Source organism: Jaculus jaculus, chromosome 10 (genome assembly GCF_020740685.1).
Source record: "Jaculus jaculus isolate mJacJac1 chromosome 10, mJacJac1.mat.Y.cur, whole genome shotgun sequence".
NCBI lineage: Eukaryota > Metazoa > Chordata > Mammalia > Rodentia > Dipodidae > Jaculus > Jaculus jaculus.
The window spans coordinates 98,600,994-98,620,877 of record NC_059111.1 but is presented as its reverse complement, the minus strand read 5'-3'; the positions used below and the strand labels follow the sequence as shown (position 1 = coordinate 98,620,877).

At 42.6% G+C, this 19,884-nt stretch overlaps 1 protein-coding gene across 1 annotated transcript in view; it reads left to right on the top strand.

The window, feature by feature from the left end:
- Positions 1 to 19,884, top strand: part of Dgki (diacylglycerol kinase iota) — a 499,206-nt gene that overhangs the window by 221,112 nt on the left and 258,210 nt on the right. The window contains 3 exon segments of the mRNA XM_045160292.1: positions 4,125 to 4,199; positions 6,022 to 6,078; positions 14,981 to 15,046. Coding sequence (XP_045016227.1) covers positions 4,125 to 4,199; positions 6,022 to 6,078; positions 14,981 to 15,046 — 198 coding nt within the window.

Below are 19,884 nucleotides of genomic sequence, written 5' to 3'. Positions count from 1 at the left end.
AAAGGCTCGTGTGTTGAAGGCATAGTGTTCAGCTGGGGGATGCCCTTGAGAGGAAATTGAACTGCGAGGGAGGGCACTTGCTAAATGAGTTCAGGAGGTAGGGGCCATCAAGATGAAGGATGAAGTAAGGAACTGTGGTGTGCTGTTAAAGGGTATATCTAGTTGACATGGGGGTGGTGTTGAATTCAGGAAGACCTTACAAACTCCAACCTTTGGATTCCTGTCTATTTCTAAGGAAGAATTAAGATAAACAGACTGAGCAGGATAAATTATAAGTCATTAGATTTACTTAGAGGAGTCTGTGAATCCAGGGAGGGGGAGGGATGGAGCAGGGATATACGCCACATAGAGGCAGGACCTGAGCACCTATATGGGATAGCTGAGTATAGAACTGGAGAGAAAACGTGAAGGAGGCTTTCTAAGGAAGTTGAAAGAAGGTCGGCACCTGAAAAGAAAGCCAAGAGGTGGTAAGAGAGCAAACAAGAGGTTCGAAAACATCTTCCCCACCACCCCCCATCCCAGAACTCTGGCTGCTGAAATGTGGGGAGACCTTTTACTGGCACATGGACCCTGAGGCTTGGGCAAGGAGCAGTGAACAGCTAAGAAGCCTTACCGACCCGATGAGCTCTCTTACAAGTTTATCAGAGCAGCTTTACCATCAGGCTCAGGTGAGTTCTGACAGAGAGCTGATTGGCTTGGAATCAGAGGGTCAGCAGTGAGCATCTGCATGCTGGAGAAGCTGGTAGCTGATCGGTGCAGAAAACTTGGAGCCTGGGCAATTCTAAACCAGTGCTGGAGGCCTGGAGACTCCCTGGACAGGAGTCGGTGTTTCGTCTGCACAGGAAGGCTGAAGAAGCTGGAGTTGATGTCAGAGGTGGAAGGCAGCTGCAGATAAAGATGTTCATGTTCAGGGATGCTACTGTTTCCCCCAACTTCCTTTGGAAGGTGCCCCTCACTTTGAGATCAGGGCTTCACCCTTTAGTTAATCTTCACTGTAAATGTGCGTGTGCACTCTCTCTCTCTGTCACACACACACAGAGACACAGACACACACACACACAGAAGTTTCTCTTAGGTTGATTCCAAATCCTGTCAGGTTGAAAATGAAGATCAACCACTGCACTTGTAAACCTCAGTTATCTGGTTCTTTAGTCTAAAAGCTGCTTAGAAGCTGTCATTTAGGGTACTGTGAACAGAGCCGGTGACATAGTTCTTATAGAAACTAGCACCCCCCAAAAAAAAAACACCATAAGTTAAAAACTAAACATTATCTGGGCCACCAAACACCTTTTGAACACTGATTCACCGTAACAAGAGTCCACCAAAGCATCCAAGTGTGAAAAGTTAAATCCCTGTCCATTTGGAAGGTTCCAGCAGAGACTGCTGACGGCCCACGTCTCTGGTGAGCAGCCTCCTCTGCAGAGGTAGGGTTGTCACGTGTGTGACAGGCTGGGCAGAAGGAACACGGACAAAGGACCCTGGAGGGGCTGACTACAAACAGCCCTTGCTGTAGCTGCTCTTGACCATGAGAACTGAAGCTGTTTTTGGATCTCCGGGCACAGAGACCTTATTGTATGGCCTTGGCAAACAGTCTTCAGGCACAGAGGCATTTGTGGAGCAGACTTTAGGCACGTAGGCACTGTCTGGAAAGTTTTATTTTCTGTATATAAGCTTGTGCTTGCCTGAATAAATCTGAGACCTTGATCAGAATATAGAGTTGGTCTCCTTCTTTGTGTCTCTTGTCTCCCATCCAGGTTACTTTCCCCTCATGTCTATGTCTTGGGCTGGAGAGATGGCTTAGTGGTTAAGCACTTCCCTGTGAAGCCTAAGGACCCTGGTTTGAGGCTCGGTTCCCCAGGTCCCACGTTAGCCAGATGCACAAGGGGGCGCACACGTCTGGAGTTCGTTTGCAGAGGCTGGAAGCCCTGGCGTGCCCATTCTCTCTCTCTATCTGTTTTTCTCTCTGTGTCTGTCGCTCTCAAATAAATAAATAAATTGTTTTTTTAAAAAAAGAACTATGTCTTAATGAGAAGAATAAAAACTCATTGGATGATTTAATTATTTGATTCAGCTCATCCCCTTTCATAGTGAGGGGAGCACTGGCTTAGGATTGCATTGGGGAAAATAAAAAGAAAATATTTGCAGTATTTGGAATTACTTAGATGTTATATGTTACAATCTGTCTCTCCTATTGCATTATGTACTACATAGAAATGTTCCCAGCAGATCTTCCTTCAGACCTGTCCCTGAAGATGGGTCTGAGCAACTCCAGCTGATGTTCTGGTAGGAATGACAGATAGGCTCCCATCTCTCTCCCTGAAGCATGTTTCTTTAATTGTTGGAGAAAAAGAAACCATAGGAAGGGCTGGAGAGATGGATTAGCTGTTAAAGTGCTTGCCTGTGAAGCCCAAGGACCCATCTTTGACTCTCCAGATCCCATGTTAGCAACATGCACAAAAGTGAGGCAAGTGAAAGGTCGTACATGCCCACTAGGTGGCACAAGCATCTGGAATTCAATTGTAATGGCTAAGGCCCTGGTGTGCCAGTTCTCTCTCTCTCTGTCTCTAAAATAACAATAAATTAAAAAGAAACCACAGGAAGCTTTTTATTGACAATTTACATAAAGTGTCTGTGATCAGAGAAGCCAAACAGTAATTCTTAGGAGCCGGCTACACTTGAGTGTGCTATGTTCTAATTAGAGGACCTTGCACAGGTCATGAACTGTGCCTAGGTTTTCTCATCTATAAAACAGGGTAAGTGTAGTACCAGTTTTCAGAGGTTAGTTAAGGCTAAATGGATTACTCCTTTTGAAGTCTTCACGAGGACTTCTGTATTCTTATTAACTATTCCCTGCTGTGCTTGCTGCTAGTCATTATTTTACTGACTCCTGGGTGTGAAAGGTGGACTTGAAAATTTAGGCTGAAACCCAGGAAGCTCAGTATGGATTTGTATTTGGAGTAAGATCTTAAAGTGAACGACAGTTGAACTGTAGGCTCAAGCAGTAGGGAACTATTTTAGCCAATTTCTCATTGCTGAGACAAAATATTTGACAAAAGTCAGTTTAAGGGAGGAAGACTTTATTTCAGCTTACGGTTCCATGTTACAGCCCATCATGGTGGGGTATGTATGGTGGCAGGCGCTTGAAGCAGCTGGTCACTTTTGGTCCAGTGAGAAAGGAGAGGGCAGTGCTTGTGCCTGCCCCCTCCTTTCTATGCAGCCCAAGACCCCACCCATGGTTATGGCAAATCAGCTAACCTCATCAAGATAATTCCTCATAGGTGATTCTAGGTCCTGTCAAGTTCATAATAGAAACTATCACAAGTAGGAATGCTTGATTTGAACATAAGGCAGAAGTAAGGATGTTGGCTTTGTCTCTGAACTACTAGAATATAAATGTTTTTTTTTTTTAAAAAAAAAATAGGGGCTGGCTGGGCATGGTGGCGCACTCCTTTAATCCAAGCACTTGGGAGGCAGAGGTAGGAGGATCGCCATGAGTTCAAGGCCACCCTGAGACTACATAGTGAATTCCAGGTCAGCCTGAGCTAGACTGAGACCCTACCTCGAAAAAAAAAGCAGGGGGGGGGGGGCTGGAGGAATGGCTTAGCCATTAAGGTGTTTGCCTGCAAAGCCAACAGACACAGGTTCAGTTCCCCAGGGCCCACGTTAGCCAGATGCACAAGGGTGCGCACGTGTGTCTAGAATTCATTTGCAGTGGCTGGAAGCCCTGGCGCACCCATTCTCTCTCTCTCCCTCTTTCTCTGTCAAATAAATAAATAAAAATAAAGTATTAAAAATAAAAAAATAGGAAAAGCAGGATAATAATGCTTTCATCATTAGGCAATGAAACTTGGAATTACCCTAACAGAATTGAGAACTTGGTTGGTAATATATGCCCAGCGTTTAACAGCTGCCACCATTGCACTTGGAACTGACAATCTAGGCCACTGTTGGTCACCTGACAGAGGGGCTACTTAGCCAGTTGGTCTGCTTTAAGTTTGCTTAGTTTAATTGAAGTAATCGTAATCACAAGTTTGATTTGAATACATGCTTCGTCAAGAGACCAGGGAACTTGGCAGAGCAGACTGTTAACATTTCTTTCCTGTATTTTGAATTGAATGTTGTAGAAATCCGCTCTCAGGAGGAAGTGTGCCGTCTGTAAAATCGTGGTCCATACCGCCTGCATCGAGCAACTAGAAAAGGTAAGGGAGCGCCACCTACTGCTCAAAGCCTTTATTGCGAGTGTTTGTTCTGAGACCTGGTATGAATTTCTCTTTCTCTCTCTCTCTCTATACATATGTATATACGTACTTACATACACACACACACACACACATATATATATATATATACACACACATATATACATATATATATTTATATTTTTAAACAAACAAAAAAAACAATACCTTAGCCGGGAGTGGTGGCGCACGCCTTAATCCCAGCACTCGGGAGGCAGAGGTAGGAGGATCGCCATGAGTTCAAGGCCACCCTGAGACTACATAATAAATTCCAGGTCTGCCTGGGCTACAGTGAAACCCTACCTTGAAAAAAAAAGTTTAAAAAATACCTTAAAGAGAGAGAGAGAGAGAGACAAAAGGATCATTCAGCCTGCCATTTGATGAGGTGCCATTTGACAGGTTATGGTGACGTGGGAAGAAGTGATAGGGCTGGAGGGGAAAGCCTGGTGTGCGCCAGTTCTCTTTCGGCACCATCCCTGCTCTTCCACTGGGTGTTCCCTCTCGGACTGCATTGCCACGAGCTCACAGTTTGCACATGGTCTCTTTGAGGGTTCAAGTCTTCCTGAAGCAGCGGCCCAGGGTAGCCCGGAGCCCAAAGCCAGCCTTGTCTCCTCTGGGCCTTGTGGGTGATGGATTTGCCTCTACAGCACAAATGTCTGGCAGAGCTGAAAGCGACATCCCAAGGGTGCCTTGCCTCTAGAAGTGGATTCTGAATAGTTTATTTATTTATCATTTAGGGAAAGAGAAAATCTCTATCTAATAGACAGTTGCCTGCCATTCTCACTCATAATTCTTGCTCCATTTCCAGGCAAAGTTCTTGGCACAGTATCTACATAGTTGACCTGTCATATTTAAATACAGTGAAATATCTTAGTTCCATGCAACGTGCACTTAGATGTCTGACATGTCACCTACTCTTGTCAACGGATACCTTACAGCAATGACTACTAACATTCTATCTTAATATTTTCTTCGCTGTCCCATCTCTCTTACCCTTATCTCCTTTCTTCCTCACACACTTTTCTTTCACGTCAGCCAGCAGCAAATGAAGACATAAATGTACCCACTGGGAGGCATCCCATCCAAAAGAAAAGCACTGATGAATCCCTTTACCTGGGATATTTGCATGTGTACATTTAAATAATAATCACAGTGTTCAAAACTTCTCAAGTTTATGCTGGCATGGTGGCACATCATGCCTTTAATCCCAGCATTCAGAGAGCAGAGGTAGGAGGATTGCTGTGAGTTCAAGGCCAGCCTGAGAACTACTAATGAATTCCAGGTCAATCTGAGTTAGAGTGAGACCCCACCTCGAAAACCAAAAATAAATGAATTGAACAAACTTTTCAAGTTTATATTTTCTTTCTTTTATTTTTTTGGGAAGGGAGGTTGAGGTAGGGTCTCTCTGTAGTCCAGGCTAACCTGGAACTCACTATGTAATCTCAGGCTGGCCTCAAACTCATTGCAATCCTCCTACCTATTCTTCTGTCTCCCTAGTGCTGGGATTAAAGGCATGTGCCACCATGCCCAGCAAGTTTACATCTTCTACTTTTATAATCTAACTCAATGGGGTGTTTTCCTCTGATTTATCTCAGTTTCTCAAACCTACAGTCTAAGGACAGATTAAACTAGATTTCTTATTCTTTGGGGGTTTTGTTTAATAGTCTCAATGTCTTTCATTATTGGTTTCATAAGGGTAATGAAGCCTAACTGAAGTTTAGCACTACTTTAGAATTTTTTTCACTAATATCTTTTTTCTAATTCTTTTCTTCTTAAATGACAGATTAACTTCAGATGTAAACCAACATTTCGAGAAGGAGGCTCGAGATCACCAAGAGAAGTGAGTATTTCTGGGCTGTTTCAGCTACCATTTTGGTTCACTTTGGGACTTGTAGATATTCATCTTGGATTAACACATAAGTTCTATCTTCCTTACTTCTACATCAGTATCTTTTAAATACACTCGTAAGTATAACCAACAACATATTCTACACGTACACACTTCACTTTATTCTGATCATGGGATGTGGCAGGAGTTAGAGTCATACTGAATAAACCAGAAAGTGGGGGTCTGATGAAGGACTGATGGTATTAAAGAAATAAGAAGGCAAAAGCCTTTTGAAATGGCTAATTTTAATTCCATTTCCTCATTTTTGAGTGGGTATAAGTTATTCTGGGGGCAGCATAGCTGCTGATTATTCATGAGAGTGTTGGAGTTAGGCCGTCTGCTTTCAAAGCCAGCCTTGATGTTGCATAACCCTGGGTACCTCACCTAATCTCTCTAAGTTGCAATGTTTTCATCTGTTAAGTCTGTAAATAAATCAATCACGAGAGAGAATTATGTTCCGCACTGAGAACTTGACCTTCCAGTCTGGTGGTGAAGATAAACAGGTGGTGAGGACATTGAACGGTGGGAAGTTACTGTGCAGGTGAGGGGAGGAGACAGTGCAGAGATAAACTTGTTTTTGGGTTTATCTAAATGACGTGGTAAAGACCGGGGTGCATATATGGAGGGCACATCTACCTCGGTGCAGAAAAGAGACCGAGTGGGAGGCATTCTCAGTGCTCCTGTATGATCCGAAGACAGTCTAGTTTCACTCCCAACGTTGCACTCTCCCAGTCAGCAAACAAAAGCTTTTAGTGTCGTCCATTCTCCTTTGGATGTCATTTACCATGCCCAAGTCCTGTCCAGTTTTTCCCAAACATTGTCATCTTATATACAGTCCTCTCCTGCAGAAAACATCTGATAAATAAGAATTTTTGGTTAGTGTGATTCCAACCCCTCCACCATTGACACTCCCAATGAGATGAGACTGTTTCACTTATCCATATATGCCTTGGAAACCTTCCCAGCTAGCATTCCCTCAAAATCAGATGAGAGAGTGGAGAGGGGTCAGAGAAAGAGCTTACTGGAAGAGGTGGACATTAAACTGATTGCTCCAGAAGGAGTGTACGTGAAGGGTGATGCACAGTGGTAGTATCAAGAGAGCCTTCAATGACACAATAGCACAGGCAAAGGTGAGAGACTCAGATGAGTCACGTGACCTTCAAGATAAGCAAGAGCTGGACCATGATGTTCCTTGGAAGCCAGGCTGGAGGTCACCAGAGAAGTTACAATGGAGAATCACACTATTTTAAGCAAGATACATTATGCAGACCGCTGTGGCATAAACACCATGTAATGGAGGCATGGGAGCCATCTTAGCAGATCTGGTAGTAATCTGGGCAAGAAATAATGGTGACTAAACAATGATTAGCAACGGTAGAATGCTGTGACTTTGAAGGAAACAAATTGGCCGGTTATAGTAACTGACTGGATTTTGGATGTGAATTGATGGTCCTCAGAATACACCAAGGTTCTTCTTGGAAAAACCTATTAGGTGTTGGGAAAGGACTGGATTTGAAGGTGAGAGGTGATGTGTTTAGTCATGGAACCATCAAGCTTGAGTTATCCTTGTGGGACCCCAACTAGATATGCCCAATAGATACCTGTATGTATGTGGGTGTGTGTGTGTGCGAGACAGAGAGAGACTTTGGTATTTACAAGGAAGAAGAGGGTAAAGTGAGTGGTCAGCATATACAGAAATGCTTACCATTATGAGAATAGATGGATGCATGAAACACAGGAATAGAAGATGCTGAAAACAGAGATCACAGGCCTTTCAAAGACAGTTAATGAAAAAAAGACATCGTATGGGGCCGCATACCTCCAGGCCCAGCTACTCAAGGGGCTGAAGCCTAAGGATTCCTCGCGTGGAGCAGTTTGAAGCCAACCTGGGTCATGTATGAGATGCTGTAGCAAAAATAAGATTTCAAAATACTGAAAAAAATAAGAGTGATGTCTTCTTTGTGAGGAGAGGGAAAAAATGTAGCCTTACCATCATATGTCTTCTCATACGGTTTGTCCAACGACAGAAATAGGTGAGGGACGGACGTGCGAGAGAAAGGGTGAGGCGTGGGATCCTGCAGTTGCCAGCATGATACGGTGTAGACCGGCCGGCAAGTCGCTCACTGACAGCTGAGATGAAGGCGGTTCACCTAGGAAAACAAAAGGGAAAGCTTTGTGTTCTTAAGTTGCAGATGCAGAATTTCCAACTGCATTTAGATTCCTACCATTCAACCTCAATCTCTGTCTCTCTCTCTCTCTCTAATTACATGTGTCATACTTCTAATGAAAAGTTTGTTGTTGTTTTTTTTTTTTTTTACAATCATCACCATTAATTGTGTTGCTTCTTTTCGCTTAAACTAGACCCTCCCTGAGGGTTTGCGCAGCATTGTTCCTTGTATTCTTGTCAAAGGTACCATCTCTTGTTCTTTTTTGCCTTTGCACCTCCACCTGCCCTGTCTAGATCATTTCACTCAGCCAAAGCAGGCTCTGATAGCTTCCTGCTGAACAAACCAACAAAAGCGTCTTTTAACTACCAACTGTGTCTGAGCGATGGCTCTGCTGCTCCCTTCCGCTGCCAAGATTCCAGAAAGTGTCATCTACTTACATGACTTCTGCTATGCCATCTTCTAGTCACTTGAACCTGTTGTGATCTGGTTTCTGTTCTGTTCAGCTTGTTTACTGAAATTGCCTATGTTCACATTGCCAGTGATCTCCCTTGAAGTGAATCCATCCCTTTTTGTTGTTGGTCTCTCAAAAATACTCAAAATATCGCATATTCTATTCTATTCTTTTTTAAGTGCTCCTCTCTCGTGACTTCCAGCATCATTCTTTACTCCTTTTCCTCTTCATTGCTCATTCCTTCTTGCTCTCTTTCAGTGACCTCTGTCTGCATCTCAATGCAGTCCTCTGGGTTTAGCACCTGTCTGTGTTCTTTGGCCTCTGCCCGTGGTTGTTCAGAGAACTGACAACTCCCGACTTTACATTTCCAGCTGACATCTCTTGACGCTCCCTTTGACATATCCATTGACCGTATGAAGGTCATCTCAAATATAATGCATCAAAAAGTTATCATCATGAAACCTTCCCCCCAGTTTATTTGTCCCTCTTAAAATGAGCTTTATAACTGAGAAAAAAAAAACCCTAAAAACATTTTAAAAAAATGAGGGAAGGTCATATTGATTTTCTTGTACTCTCCATCTCTAATTTATGTACCAGTCTAATCAATTTTGTTGAGAAATGTATTTCAAATGCATCCATTTACCTACATTTCTGTGGTCAGCAGCCTGGACAAAGGTAGGCTGATTTCTTACCCTTGACCATTCACTGTGGCCACTGTAGCAACTTCTCCATGAGTTTTTAAATTTCTCCCTTCATCCTGCCCATGACTCTAGTGATCTTTTAAAGTAATTTTTAATATATTTATTTACTGGGGGGAGAGAAAGAGAGAGAGAATGGGCATGCCAGGACCTTTAACCACTGCAGAGAATTCTAGACACATGCACCACCTTGTGTATCTGGTTTATGTGAGTCCTGGGGAATTGATCCTGGGTCCTTAGGCTTTACAGGCAAGTGCTTTAACCGCTAAGCCATCTGTCCAGTCTGGGAGTGATCTAATTATTATTATTTATTATTATTATTAGGTAGAATGTTGTATGGATACATTATATGTTAGTATCATCATTTCCATCCCCTCTGACCCCATTCCACTGAGGGCCTTCCTTTAAAATAAAATTTAGGTCACATTATCTTACAGTGGCTTCTGAAGAACTCTGGGCATGACAGACATGCATTTTCTAGCCCTGGCTCTGTCTCTGCCAGCATTTCTGAAGCACGGCATGAGGTGGTCTCCACCTCTGGATACTCAGAATTTTTTTTTTCTACATTGTGAATCTCTGGATGACCAGATACTTTTTACAGTTTTCAGATGACACATCAGCTCTACACAGGTTGTCTTTGTCAGCCCTGGTTGTCATAATAAATTTCCCTAGATTGGTTGGGCTTACAAACCATGAAACTGTTGTTTCATAGCTCCGGAGGTTGGAAAGTTGAAAGTCAAAATGCCAGTAGGCCCTGGTACTGGTGAGCACTCTCTTCCGGATGGAAGAGTGCCTTCTCATATCCTGACATGGAAGGAAGAGGGCAAGAGATTTCTCTGAGGTCCCTCTATAAGGTGCTGATCCCTTATAAGAAGGCTCCATCCTTAGGACGGAGGTCCCACTGTCTCATGCCACCCTATCTTGGGTTATGTTTCAACACATGAATATCTTGGGGTAACACCTGTCTGTCCATTACAGAGCCCCCTGTTGATGACCTCTATAAGCAGGGAGCACATAGTTCTTTGCTATAACACCTTGTTCTGTTTTTTCCAGATCACTTTGCATGCCATAATGACATATGTGCATTGCCATAGGCTTATCTGACAGTGTTTCTCTCCATTAGTGTAATCCTTGGGATTATTCATGGAAGCTGTCCCAAACTAATGATGCCCAAGTATGTGGTCAATGAATATTGCTGCCTGGTTGTATTTATAAGCAGGTCCATTTCTTCTGAAATACATGAGATTTTTTTAAAAAATGTATTTTATTTATTTATGAGAGAGAGAGAGAGAGAGAGAGAGAGAGGGAGGGAGGGAGAGAATGGGTGCTCCAGGGCCTCCAGGCACTGCAAATGAACTCCAGATGCATGCACCACCTTGGGCATCTGGCTTTTTACGTGAGTCCTAGAGAATCAAACCAGGATCCTTTGGCTTTGCAGGCAAACATCTTAACCACTAAACCATCTCTCTGGCCCATACATGAAAACTTTGGATCTAAGAGGACATTTGAAGATGAAGGTCATGACTATGGCTTACCTGAGTTTCTTGAGGGACTTTAAGCAGATTACTCATGTCAGTGAAACTATTTAGAACTACTCTGGCCTGGGTTTCTGTCCCGTCTTCTGTGTTCCCCACTAGGTGGCCAACCTCCAGAGCAGGGGTGATTGGCTGCTGAATCCTGCCATTGCGCAGTGCCTGGCACATGACAGTTTCTTAATGAAGAATTGCTGGATGCCTTCTGTGTTGAATCATCGTGAAATTCAGTTTATTAGTCATAATCTATATATGGATCACATTATGATTTCCAAGTCCTTTTTAAGCATTCAGCATATCAGTTTTATTTTTTATGGGAATTAGATGTCTGAAATACCCAAACCATCATGTATGAATTTCTCCTACCAACATGGAATACCAGCCCCAAAATAATATATCACTGGTATTTTTGCACACATAAGTAATAGCCTTTTTCTTGCCCAGTACTTGAAGTAGTACATGAATAATTCAGAAACTATTGATGAACAATAAAACGATGTTATTTTGTGAGATGCCTTGTTTTGCCGTCTTAATGGCAATGAATCCATTCTCACATTTTCAATGTAAGGATCTAAGATCTATTATTAGTCCAGATACTTAGGGGTTATGAATAATGGCCAAAAAGAAACCCCAAGAAAAACCTAATTTCAGGGCAAGAATGTAAGAGATATAAATAATTTTCAAAAGAAAAAAGTGTGAAGAGTCTAATTTTAGTCCAATAATTGAGGAGATATAAATAATGATCAAAAGACAGGGGTCTGAAAAATTAAAGACCATGGGAAATAAGGGCTAGAAAACAGCAATGAAACTACTGTAATGGTTTTTCTTATATTTATTGATGACAGCAATTGATGATCCTCCCTCACCCAAATGATAACCACATGGCATAATTGTCCAATAACTAAGGTTTAGAATTCCACAAACATGTATTAGATATTTTCTTTGTTCAGTTTATGTTTAAGCATTAGTAGAATAAATTTGTATTAGGCCTAAGGAGAACTCTGGCTAGAAGGATCTTAAATCATAGCTCTATAGATTGGAGGCAACAATTCTTCTATAAGAGTGATTTTATATGTTCTTTATCTGTGCCTTAGTTTTCACAATTTCCTACTTATTATATAGGAAGGATCATATTAAAGATGTCTAATGTCTGGTAGAGTTCAATTAATTCTTTTATAAGTTTGTGTTTTTTTTAATTCCATATGTGAACTGGAACTTCAAGGTATTATAAATTTTCTTGTTAAGTGATGTGTGTTGCAGTACAAATGATTACATCACCCATCTAATTTCTCAATAATTGTTGATTTGTGGAAATTACTGGCTTCATATTTTGAGTGATCCATCTCTAGCTACATGTTCTCATGATTCTGACATGATTTTTCATAGGTAATTTGCATCCAGGTCTTCCAATATTTTCCTCTTACATTGATAGTCACTAGGTGATTTATAATTTTAGTGAGGGCAGAATGTCTCTTAACATTGGTGAGATTGTTCATTCTTCTTCAGGTTGTGCTAAGTTGGCAGCGATTATATTATTTTTCTATCCCTCTTAATTATTTGTCATTTTTAAATGTAGTCAATATTTCTACTCCTGACTGTCATTATAATCATTTATTGGTGCGTTGTGTGAAAGTAGAGCAAACCTAATCTCTCAAAGAAAAGAACCAGATACCCAGTGGGAGAAGTGGACTCAGCTGCCAACCTGTTAGCACTGGAGTCCTTGAGTTTCTATGTTAGGGTTCTCATCTGGAAAATGAGATGCTATTTAAATCGACACCCACCGAGGAGCTGCCCTACAGCTGCATGACCTGGGAGATCCTGTAGTTAGTTGGTAGCAGCTCTTGTCCTTCCTCAGCACGTACTCAGAAGCAGGCCCTGGGCTCTGGAGAAGGAAGCTGCGAGCTCAGCAGTCACCTCACCTGCTAATGGAGCAGGTGGATGGCTTAGGACCTTCACCCGCGGCTGATGCGCATGTGCGACTTGGCATGTTCATGCACTTACCGCCACCACCATCTCCATGCAACCCAGAATGGTCCGTGGGGATGCTGCAGCTTGTACCGCAAATGGTCCTAGCCCAACCCAGTCTTCTGAAACTTTTGGGAGAGCCAATGGCATTGCCCAGGCAACCCGATTTGTTTTCACAGCAGAGCTCATTGGAGCAAGAACCTCTAGACTTGATTAGCCAGACGTTTTCATTCTATTTGCCCAACAAAGAAAATAGGTAGACATGGTTTCTAGCATTTCCAGGGTGTGATAGTGGTTCCTATAGCAACAGAAGAGTCAGAGACATGGCAGGGGGACTGCAATTCCCCAACCAAAATGGAGATGTTTCAATATTTTAAGCACTCCTGGGACTTTCCTGGTACCAAGCAGCATCTCTTCTCGCTAACATGCTCATGAACATTAAAAGAATTGTTACATATCAAATATTACTGAAGGTGTCTGGGACACAGAGACTGTATTCAGTAAGGGGTGGCTATGACTATGAGCATGTTTCTGAGTACTGTGAAATTGTGTTTTTATTTTATTAAATGGTGGCAGTGGGAAAAGGAAGATGAAAATGACACTAATTTGTGAGACCATTATGCTTCTTTATGACTTGCCATTGTTAAAAGACCATTATCCCTCCAGGGATGATGTTTCATTTTAGTTTAAATTGATTTGACATTATTAAGAGAAATGGAGGTGGCACTTTTTGGTGTTCAGCTATGAATGCTTGTTGAAGTTCTTCTTGCCACCCGCAATTTCATGCCTTGACACAACATTTCTTCCTTCTGAAACAGTGATCTATTTTCTTTGTCTTTCTTTACCTAGAATAGTGCCATGTTGTAGACATTTAGTAAATACCTGTTGACAACAGGCATTAAAGAGTCTGTTGAAGGAAAAGTGGATTATGACTGGATTCTACCATAGGCACCCTGGTGTCGGGCAAGGTAGATTTTCTCAGAAAGGAGCAAGGAAAAACAAAGAAAAGAAAAGAAAAGAAAGTGCTTTAGGTACATTGGCCTGGAAGGAATGAGTTAAGCTAGGATTTGCCCTCATCCTTTATACTGAAGACAGTGCTGTCTCTTGCCGTGTGTCTTAAGAGCTGGCAGACATGGAGCCACTTGCTTCTGCCCCAGGTGTGAGCATCTGGGGTAGAAAGGACTTCTTGTGGTTCCTAGAGGCCAAGATGGGAATGACCTGAAAATTAGTCTAGCCGAAAGTGACTGAGGAAGTTCTGCATGCAGTGATGTGCCAGCACCTCTCTTCTTTGATTGCTTTCTTACTTTATTTATGTACTAAAAATTTCTCAAAGCAGTGCCTCATATCAGATCTATTTGTTTCCAAGAATTTGATTTAGGCACCTGTGGCTAGAACATTCAGCATAGTGGCCTGCATACCATATAAAGCGTTACATACATGTTCATTCAAGTGACTCAGACATTATTATTGTTGTTGTTATTATTATTTTGGTTTTTCGAGGTAGGGTCTCTCCCAGGCTGACCTGCAATTGACTATGCAATCTCAGGCTGCCCTAGAACTCATGGCAGTCCTCCTACCTCTGCTTCCTGAGTGCCAGGATTAAAGGCGTGCGCCACCACACCCGGTTCAGACATTATTCTTGTCAGCATCTCTCCACCCTTCCATTTCTCTTTGGGTTTTTCTTCTACCTGCCTGTTACCTCCCAGCTCAATACCCTTTAGCCCATTCACAAATCTGCACTTTTCCTAGTAAGAAAGTGGAGTGAGGACAATTATTGTGGCCTCTTGGCAGTAGAAAGGCAAAGACAGAGGACATAAGTGGAATGCAGCAGTAAGGAAGATGGACTGGGGAAAACGAATTACAGTTGGACCAAGTATGTTTGTTTTAATGCTAAACAAGACATACCTACACATATTTGCTTTGTGCATATGTATGGGTATGGATTTTAATGTATATAAATCTACAGTCCAAAACATTAAATAATGAATATTGAGGATTTCAGAGTACATGGCTTACTCACTGAATTTTCTTCTCCCACAGAACTTTGTGCGCCATCACTGGGTGCACAGGCGGCGGCAGGAGGGAAAGTGTAAGCAGTGTGGTAAGGTAAGGGCCCAGCTACCCACAGCCATCACAGTAGGCTCCTCAGGCCTTTGCAAGTACTCAAGGTGGAAGAGCCCTGTCCCTAAATCTGATGCTCAGGGCATTAGTTCTGTTCTGAAAGACCTGATTTGTCCAGGTGCCTTTTACCTGAAGAGGTAATTCCTTGGTCCTAGAGCTCACTAAAAGCAGCAATGGTCTAAATAAAAAGAATGAACAGTTTTTTTTTTTTTTTTCTGAGTAAGGGATGCATTGGTATAGCAAGTTGTTGATATTCTGTGTGTATCTGTGTATGTGCACACGTGTGAGTAGATGTTCATATGTGTGTGGACACGTGTGGATATAGAGGCCAGAGCTAAATGGCAGGTGTCTTCCTCTCTTGCTCTCTAGAATACTCTTTGAGATAGGGTCTCTTAGTGAGCCTAGAGCCCACCCACTCCACTAGGATAGCCAGCTGCTGGGCCCCAGGAATCTGCTGCTCCAACACTGGGCAGGTATGCACCACCATGCCCGGCCTTTTACGTGAGTTCTATGGATCTGAACTTGGGTTCTCATGCTTGCAAGGCAAGCACTTTACCCACTGAGATCTCTCTCTCTCTCCAGCCCAAGTTGCTAATTTTGCAAACACGCTTTCCCATTTTGTTAAAACTCCCTCACGAAGATCACTGGGCCATCTTACTTTTTTGATCACCAGCAGAAAATAGAGTTTGTTGAGCAAGGCCAATACACAATTGTGGGCATGCACATCATGATATATAATGCTGAGCAGAAATGTTTAGAATACAGTAAGATCAAAGGTTAGACATATATATGCTGCTCACTCAGCTCTTAATTTTGTTTCTGGGGCATTTTGGTCTGTGGGTGTATTGTGTCTTTTCCCTCTCTTTGTATTTCGTATGACCTGTAACAGACTCCTCTGGATACAGGGTACTTGGAAGTGGGAGGCAGGGCATGGGTAATGATGTGTGACTACATGTAACTCCATGACTTCCACCTGTGAATGAGCTCAACAGACTTGGGTTATGTATTTTTCCACTGTATACAGATCTACTTTAAAGATGCCATGATCTGCTGGGGGTGCATTACACTGAAAGGTTTTTTTTTTTTTTTTTTTTTAATAACATTGACAGGAAGCTGATGGCATCAACAAAAGGAAGTCTCAATTTGGCAAAGAGCAACAAAATTTGGGAGAGTATATTCCTGATCAATTCATTATTCATCTGTTTACTTGTCCATGTAACTCCTTTGGGCCAAGCTCTGAGTCAGGCTGACCAGCCCAGCATTTTTGACACTGGAGGAATACAAAGAAATATTGACAGTCTGAGTCAGTGTGTGGAGGGCAAGAGAGACTTGGGGGAAAAAATGCATCAATTTTGCTGTTTTGCTGTGTGTGGATGAAAATGTCATGCTGTAGCCGCTGGTTACCAAGTTCTCCTCTGGAAGGCTTCAGGGCATGGCTTTCCATGATAGCCAGTATCATCTTGTTCTGTTCAACCCAGTGGCTCTCAGTTGGTTCTCCTATGAAGTGGGTGGACAGAATATGTTGAAAGGGCGGTTGAGCTAAGAAGATGAGGAAGAAGGGTGTGGAAAGACTTTTATTGAGAATATTCCATGGTTGAGAGAAGGAAGCCAGTCTTAATATCTCACATGACCACCCAGTATTGGATCCATGTTCCCCTTCCTCTTTCCCTGTGGCGTGGCCATAAGGCTTGTAGAGATTTTCCCATCTCTATCTCCATTCTTGCCACAGGTATGCTGGGATTATAGATGCCTACTATAGCTTTACTTGGGGACCAGGGATCTGAGCTCAGGTACACATGCTTGCATGACATACAGCAGTCTCCCCAGGCAAAACACAGCTACTTTTGAGGTCAGAGAAATGATCTTAGGAAGGCCATAGATGAATAGATTATTCTATCTGGAAAAGCACAATCCTAGAGACTGGTGGCTAGCACCCTCTCAATAATTCAAGTCATAATGGAGGTGGAGGAATTTCATTAAATGAAAATCTATAAACATAATGTCTGTTGTGAGCAATATTCCCTGGTGTCATATTGCATTCTCTTTCGTGGCCTCCTTTTAAGGTGATTTAGTCAACTAGCTGGGAAGTCCTGGGCTCTCTGTACCCTGCGATGGTACGGGCCCGCCTCCTGCCCTGGTCGGCACTCTCAGACAGAATCCTGGACTACTCACAGCTTGCTGAACACAACACTTATCCGTGGCGATGTCCCAGCTCAACACAGAATGTTCCCATAAAACAGTGCTCTTGGGTCCTGTTACTCATGAATTCTTAGATTCAAGCAGTTGTGAGATGGATGGTCTTAGGCATGTGTTTTCTTGTTGGGTGATAAATCATCCTTCTCTGGATCCCAGCTTCTACCCCAGACTGGATGAAAACTAATGGCTGTATTTCCACTTACAGGTTAAGTGACTGAAAATTCATTTCAAACCCTGTTGCTCCATCTGTACAGTTTATATTCTTACATTCTCTCCCTCCCTCTCCCCTCTCTCTTTTTCTCTCTCATACACACACACACACACACACACACACACACACACACACACACACAGTTCCATGACTTATTTATCCAGACAGGATGAAATATAACCACTTTACTTAGGCAATCGTGTGTGTGTGTGTGTGTGTGTTCATTGGTAATTTGTAAGTTGTAGGAATGTGAAGTGATTGGTTGTACTTAGAGTGTTTTAGGTTCTAGTTTTTAAACTCAACAATAAAATACATATTTAGAGTGATTTTCTCTGGAGCCTTGAATGTACTTTTGGCTATATATGTGGGGCCTTTTGTGGATATCATGTGCAAGAGCTCATGGCTCAATGGCACAGTTCTCTTGTCACGGGCTGGTACCCCAGGTTGCCAAGTTTATGACCATTATGTAGACGTACGTTGTTGTCTTGTGTTAGAAAACAGCCACAGGTGAGCTGGAAAAGACGAACACTTACATCGAGCAGTCTGGTGAGAGTTTAGTAGGCAGTATCGACAATGCGTGAGCACAAGGCATAGAGAAGAACTCGGTGACTGATCCCAGCAGCGGCTGTGGGCGAGTGTGGCCTGAAGAGGTGGGAGACAAGGGCACCAGACTCCACCAGTCTGCAGTCCCCTCCCAAGTTTTCTTCCATCTCTAGTGGACAAAATCAGTAGAGACCAGAGCTCAAAGACTCTGAGCAGGGCAATCTATAAAACCTAACAACTCTGCACAGGGTAAGGAAATACTGATTGCTGACCCGAAAGGTAGATGAGACCCATCTAGCACGTATTGCTTAATATAAATGCTTTCAGTCAGTGGTGTAAGACCACAGTGCATGTTAGTTTTGCAAGCATGCCTGCAACTTAACTTCACCGTATCTATGTCTTGCGTCAATCAGAATTCACTCAGCACTGCATTGTCTGTGTTCTTTGAACTGTTGGTGTGCGAAGGAAAAGCGTAGTCATGATGTCAGCTGATTCGAGCCTTGTTCCTTCAGAGGACGGAGCACCCAGGTCTGGCTGAAGTATCACTGTGGAAACCTGCTTGTCAATCACAACCTGAGAGCTTTCATTTTGTTCCTTCATTTAGAAACACACTCAAGCATTATAAATAAAACTGATTTTTCAAAGTGTCCAACTCAGAATTTTCAATCACCAAATCTTGAAAGCAGGTTTTTTTAATTTTCTTTTTTGTTAATATTTGAGAGTGACAGAGAGAGAGAGAGAAAGAGGCAGATATAGACAGAGAGAGGATGGGTATGCCAGGGCCTCCAGCCACTGCAAACGAACTCTAGATGCATGGGCCCCCTTGTGCATCTGAATAATGTGGGTCCTGGGGATTTGAGCCTTGAACTGGGGTCCTTAGGCAAGCGCTTAACCCCTAAGCCATCTCTCCAGCCCCAAAGCAGTTTTTAATGCAGTGATAAAGTTCAGTTTGGATATTCAGTTTTGATACCTGTCAATTTGCTGAGCCACATAGGTATACAGTTTTGCTATCTTTCAGTCACATAACCAATCATGATATATCATTATGAATTGTTTATGAAGTAGATGTTTTAAAATATTTTATTTTTATTTATTTATTTGACAGAGAAAGAGGGAGAGAGAAAGAGAGAGAGAGAATAAGACTAAGCTCTCCAGGGCCTGCAGCCACTGCAAACAAACTCCAGATGCATGTGCCCCCTTGTGCATCTGGCTAACATGGATTCTGGGGACTTGAACCTGGGTCCTTTGGCTTTGCAGGCAAATGCCTTAACCACTAAGCAATCCCTCCAATCCAGGAAATAGATGTTTTTAATATATAAGAAACTTAAGCTAACTATAGCATATATGATGGGAAAATGTCAAACTAACTCTTTAATTCCAATAGATACTGTTAAACACTAACTCAAAACGCATATAGGGAGTAATGTGGAAAGTGTGCATGCTTAGAGCATCCACAGTTTTTATGTGTGTGCAGAGTATAAGGTGTGGTTTGTGACGTGGTCATTTATGGTGCATGCATGTATGTGTGGGCCATGCATCCACATGTGGAGCCCAGAGTAGAATTTTGGGAGCCTTCTCTATTACTCTTCTGTGTAGTTCCTTGAGATGGAGTTTCTCCCTTTATCTAAGCTGCCTTGTTTTTCCTGCTCAGTGAGGAGTCCCAGTGATTCTTCTCTTTCCCCGGTGTACAAGGGGTTCATAAGTGTGTGTCAGTGCCCAGCTGTTTACGTGAGGTGTGGAGAAGTCCAACTCACGTGATTCCAGGTTAAAAGACAATGCTTTTAACTGCTAAGCCATCTTCTCAGGCTAAGTAGAATTTTTTTCATCATGCCTAAATTACATGATGAGATGATTAAAAACATCCCATGGGGTA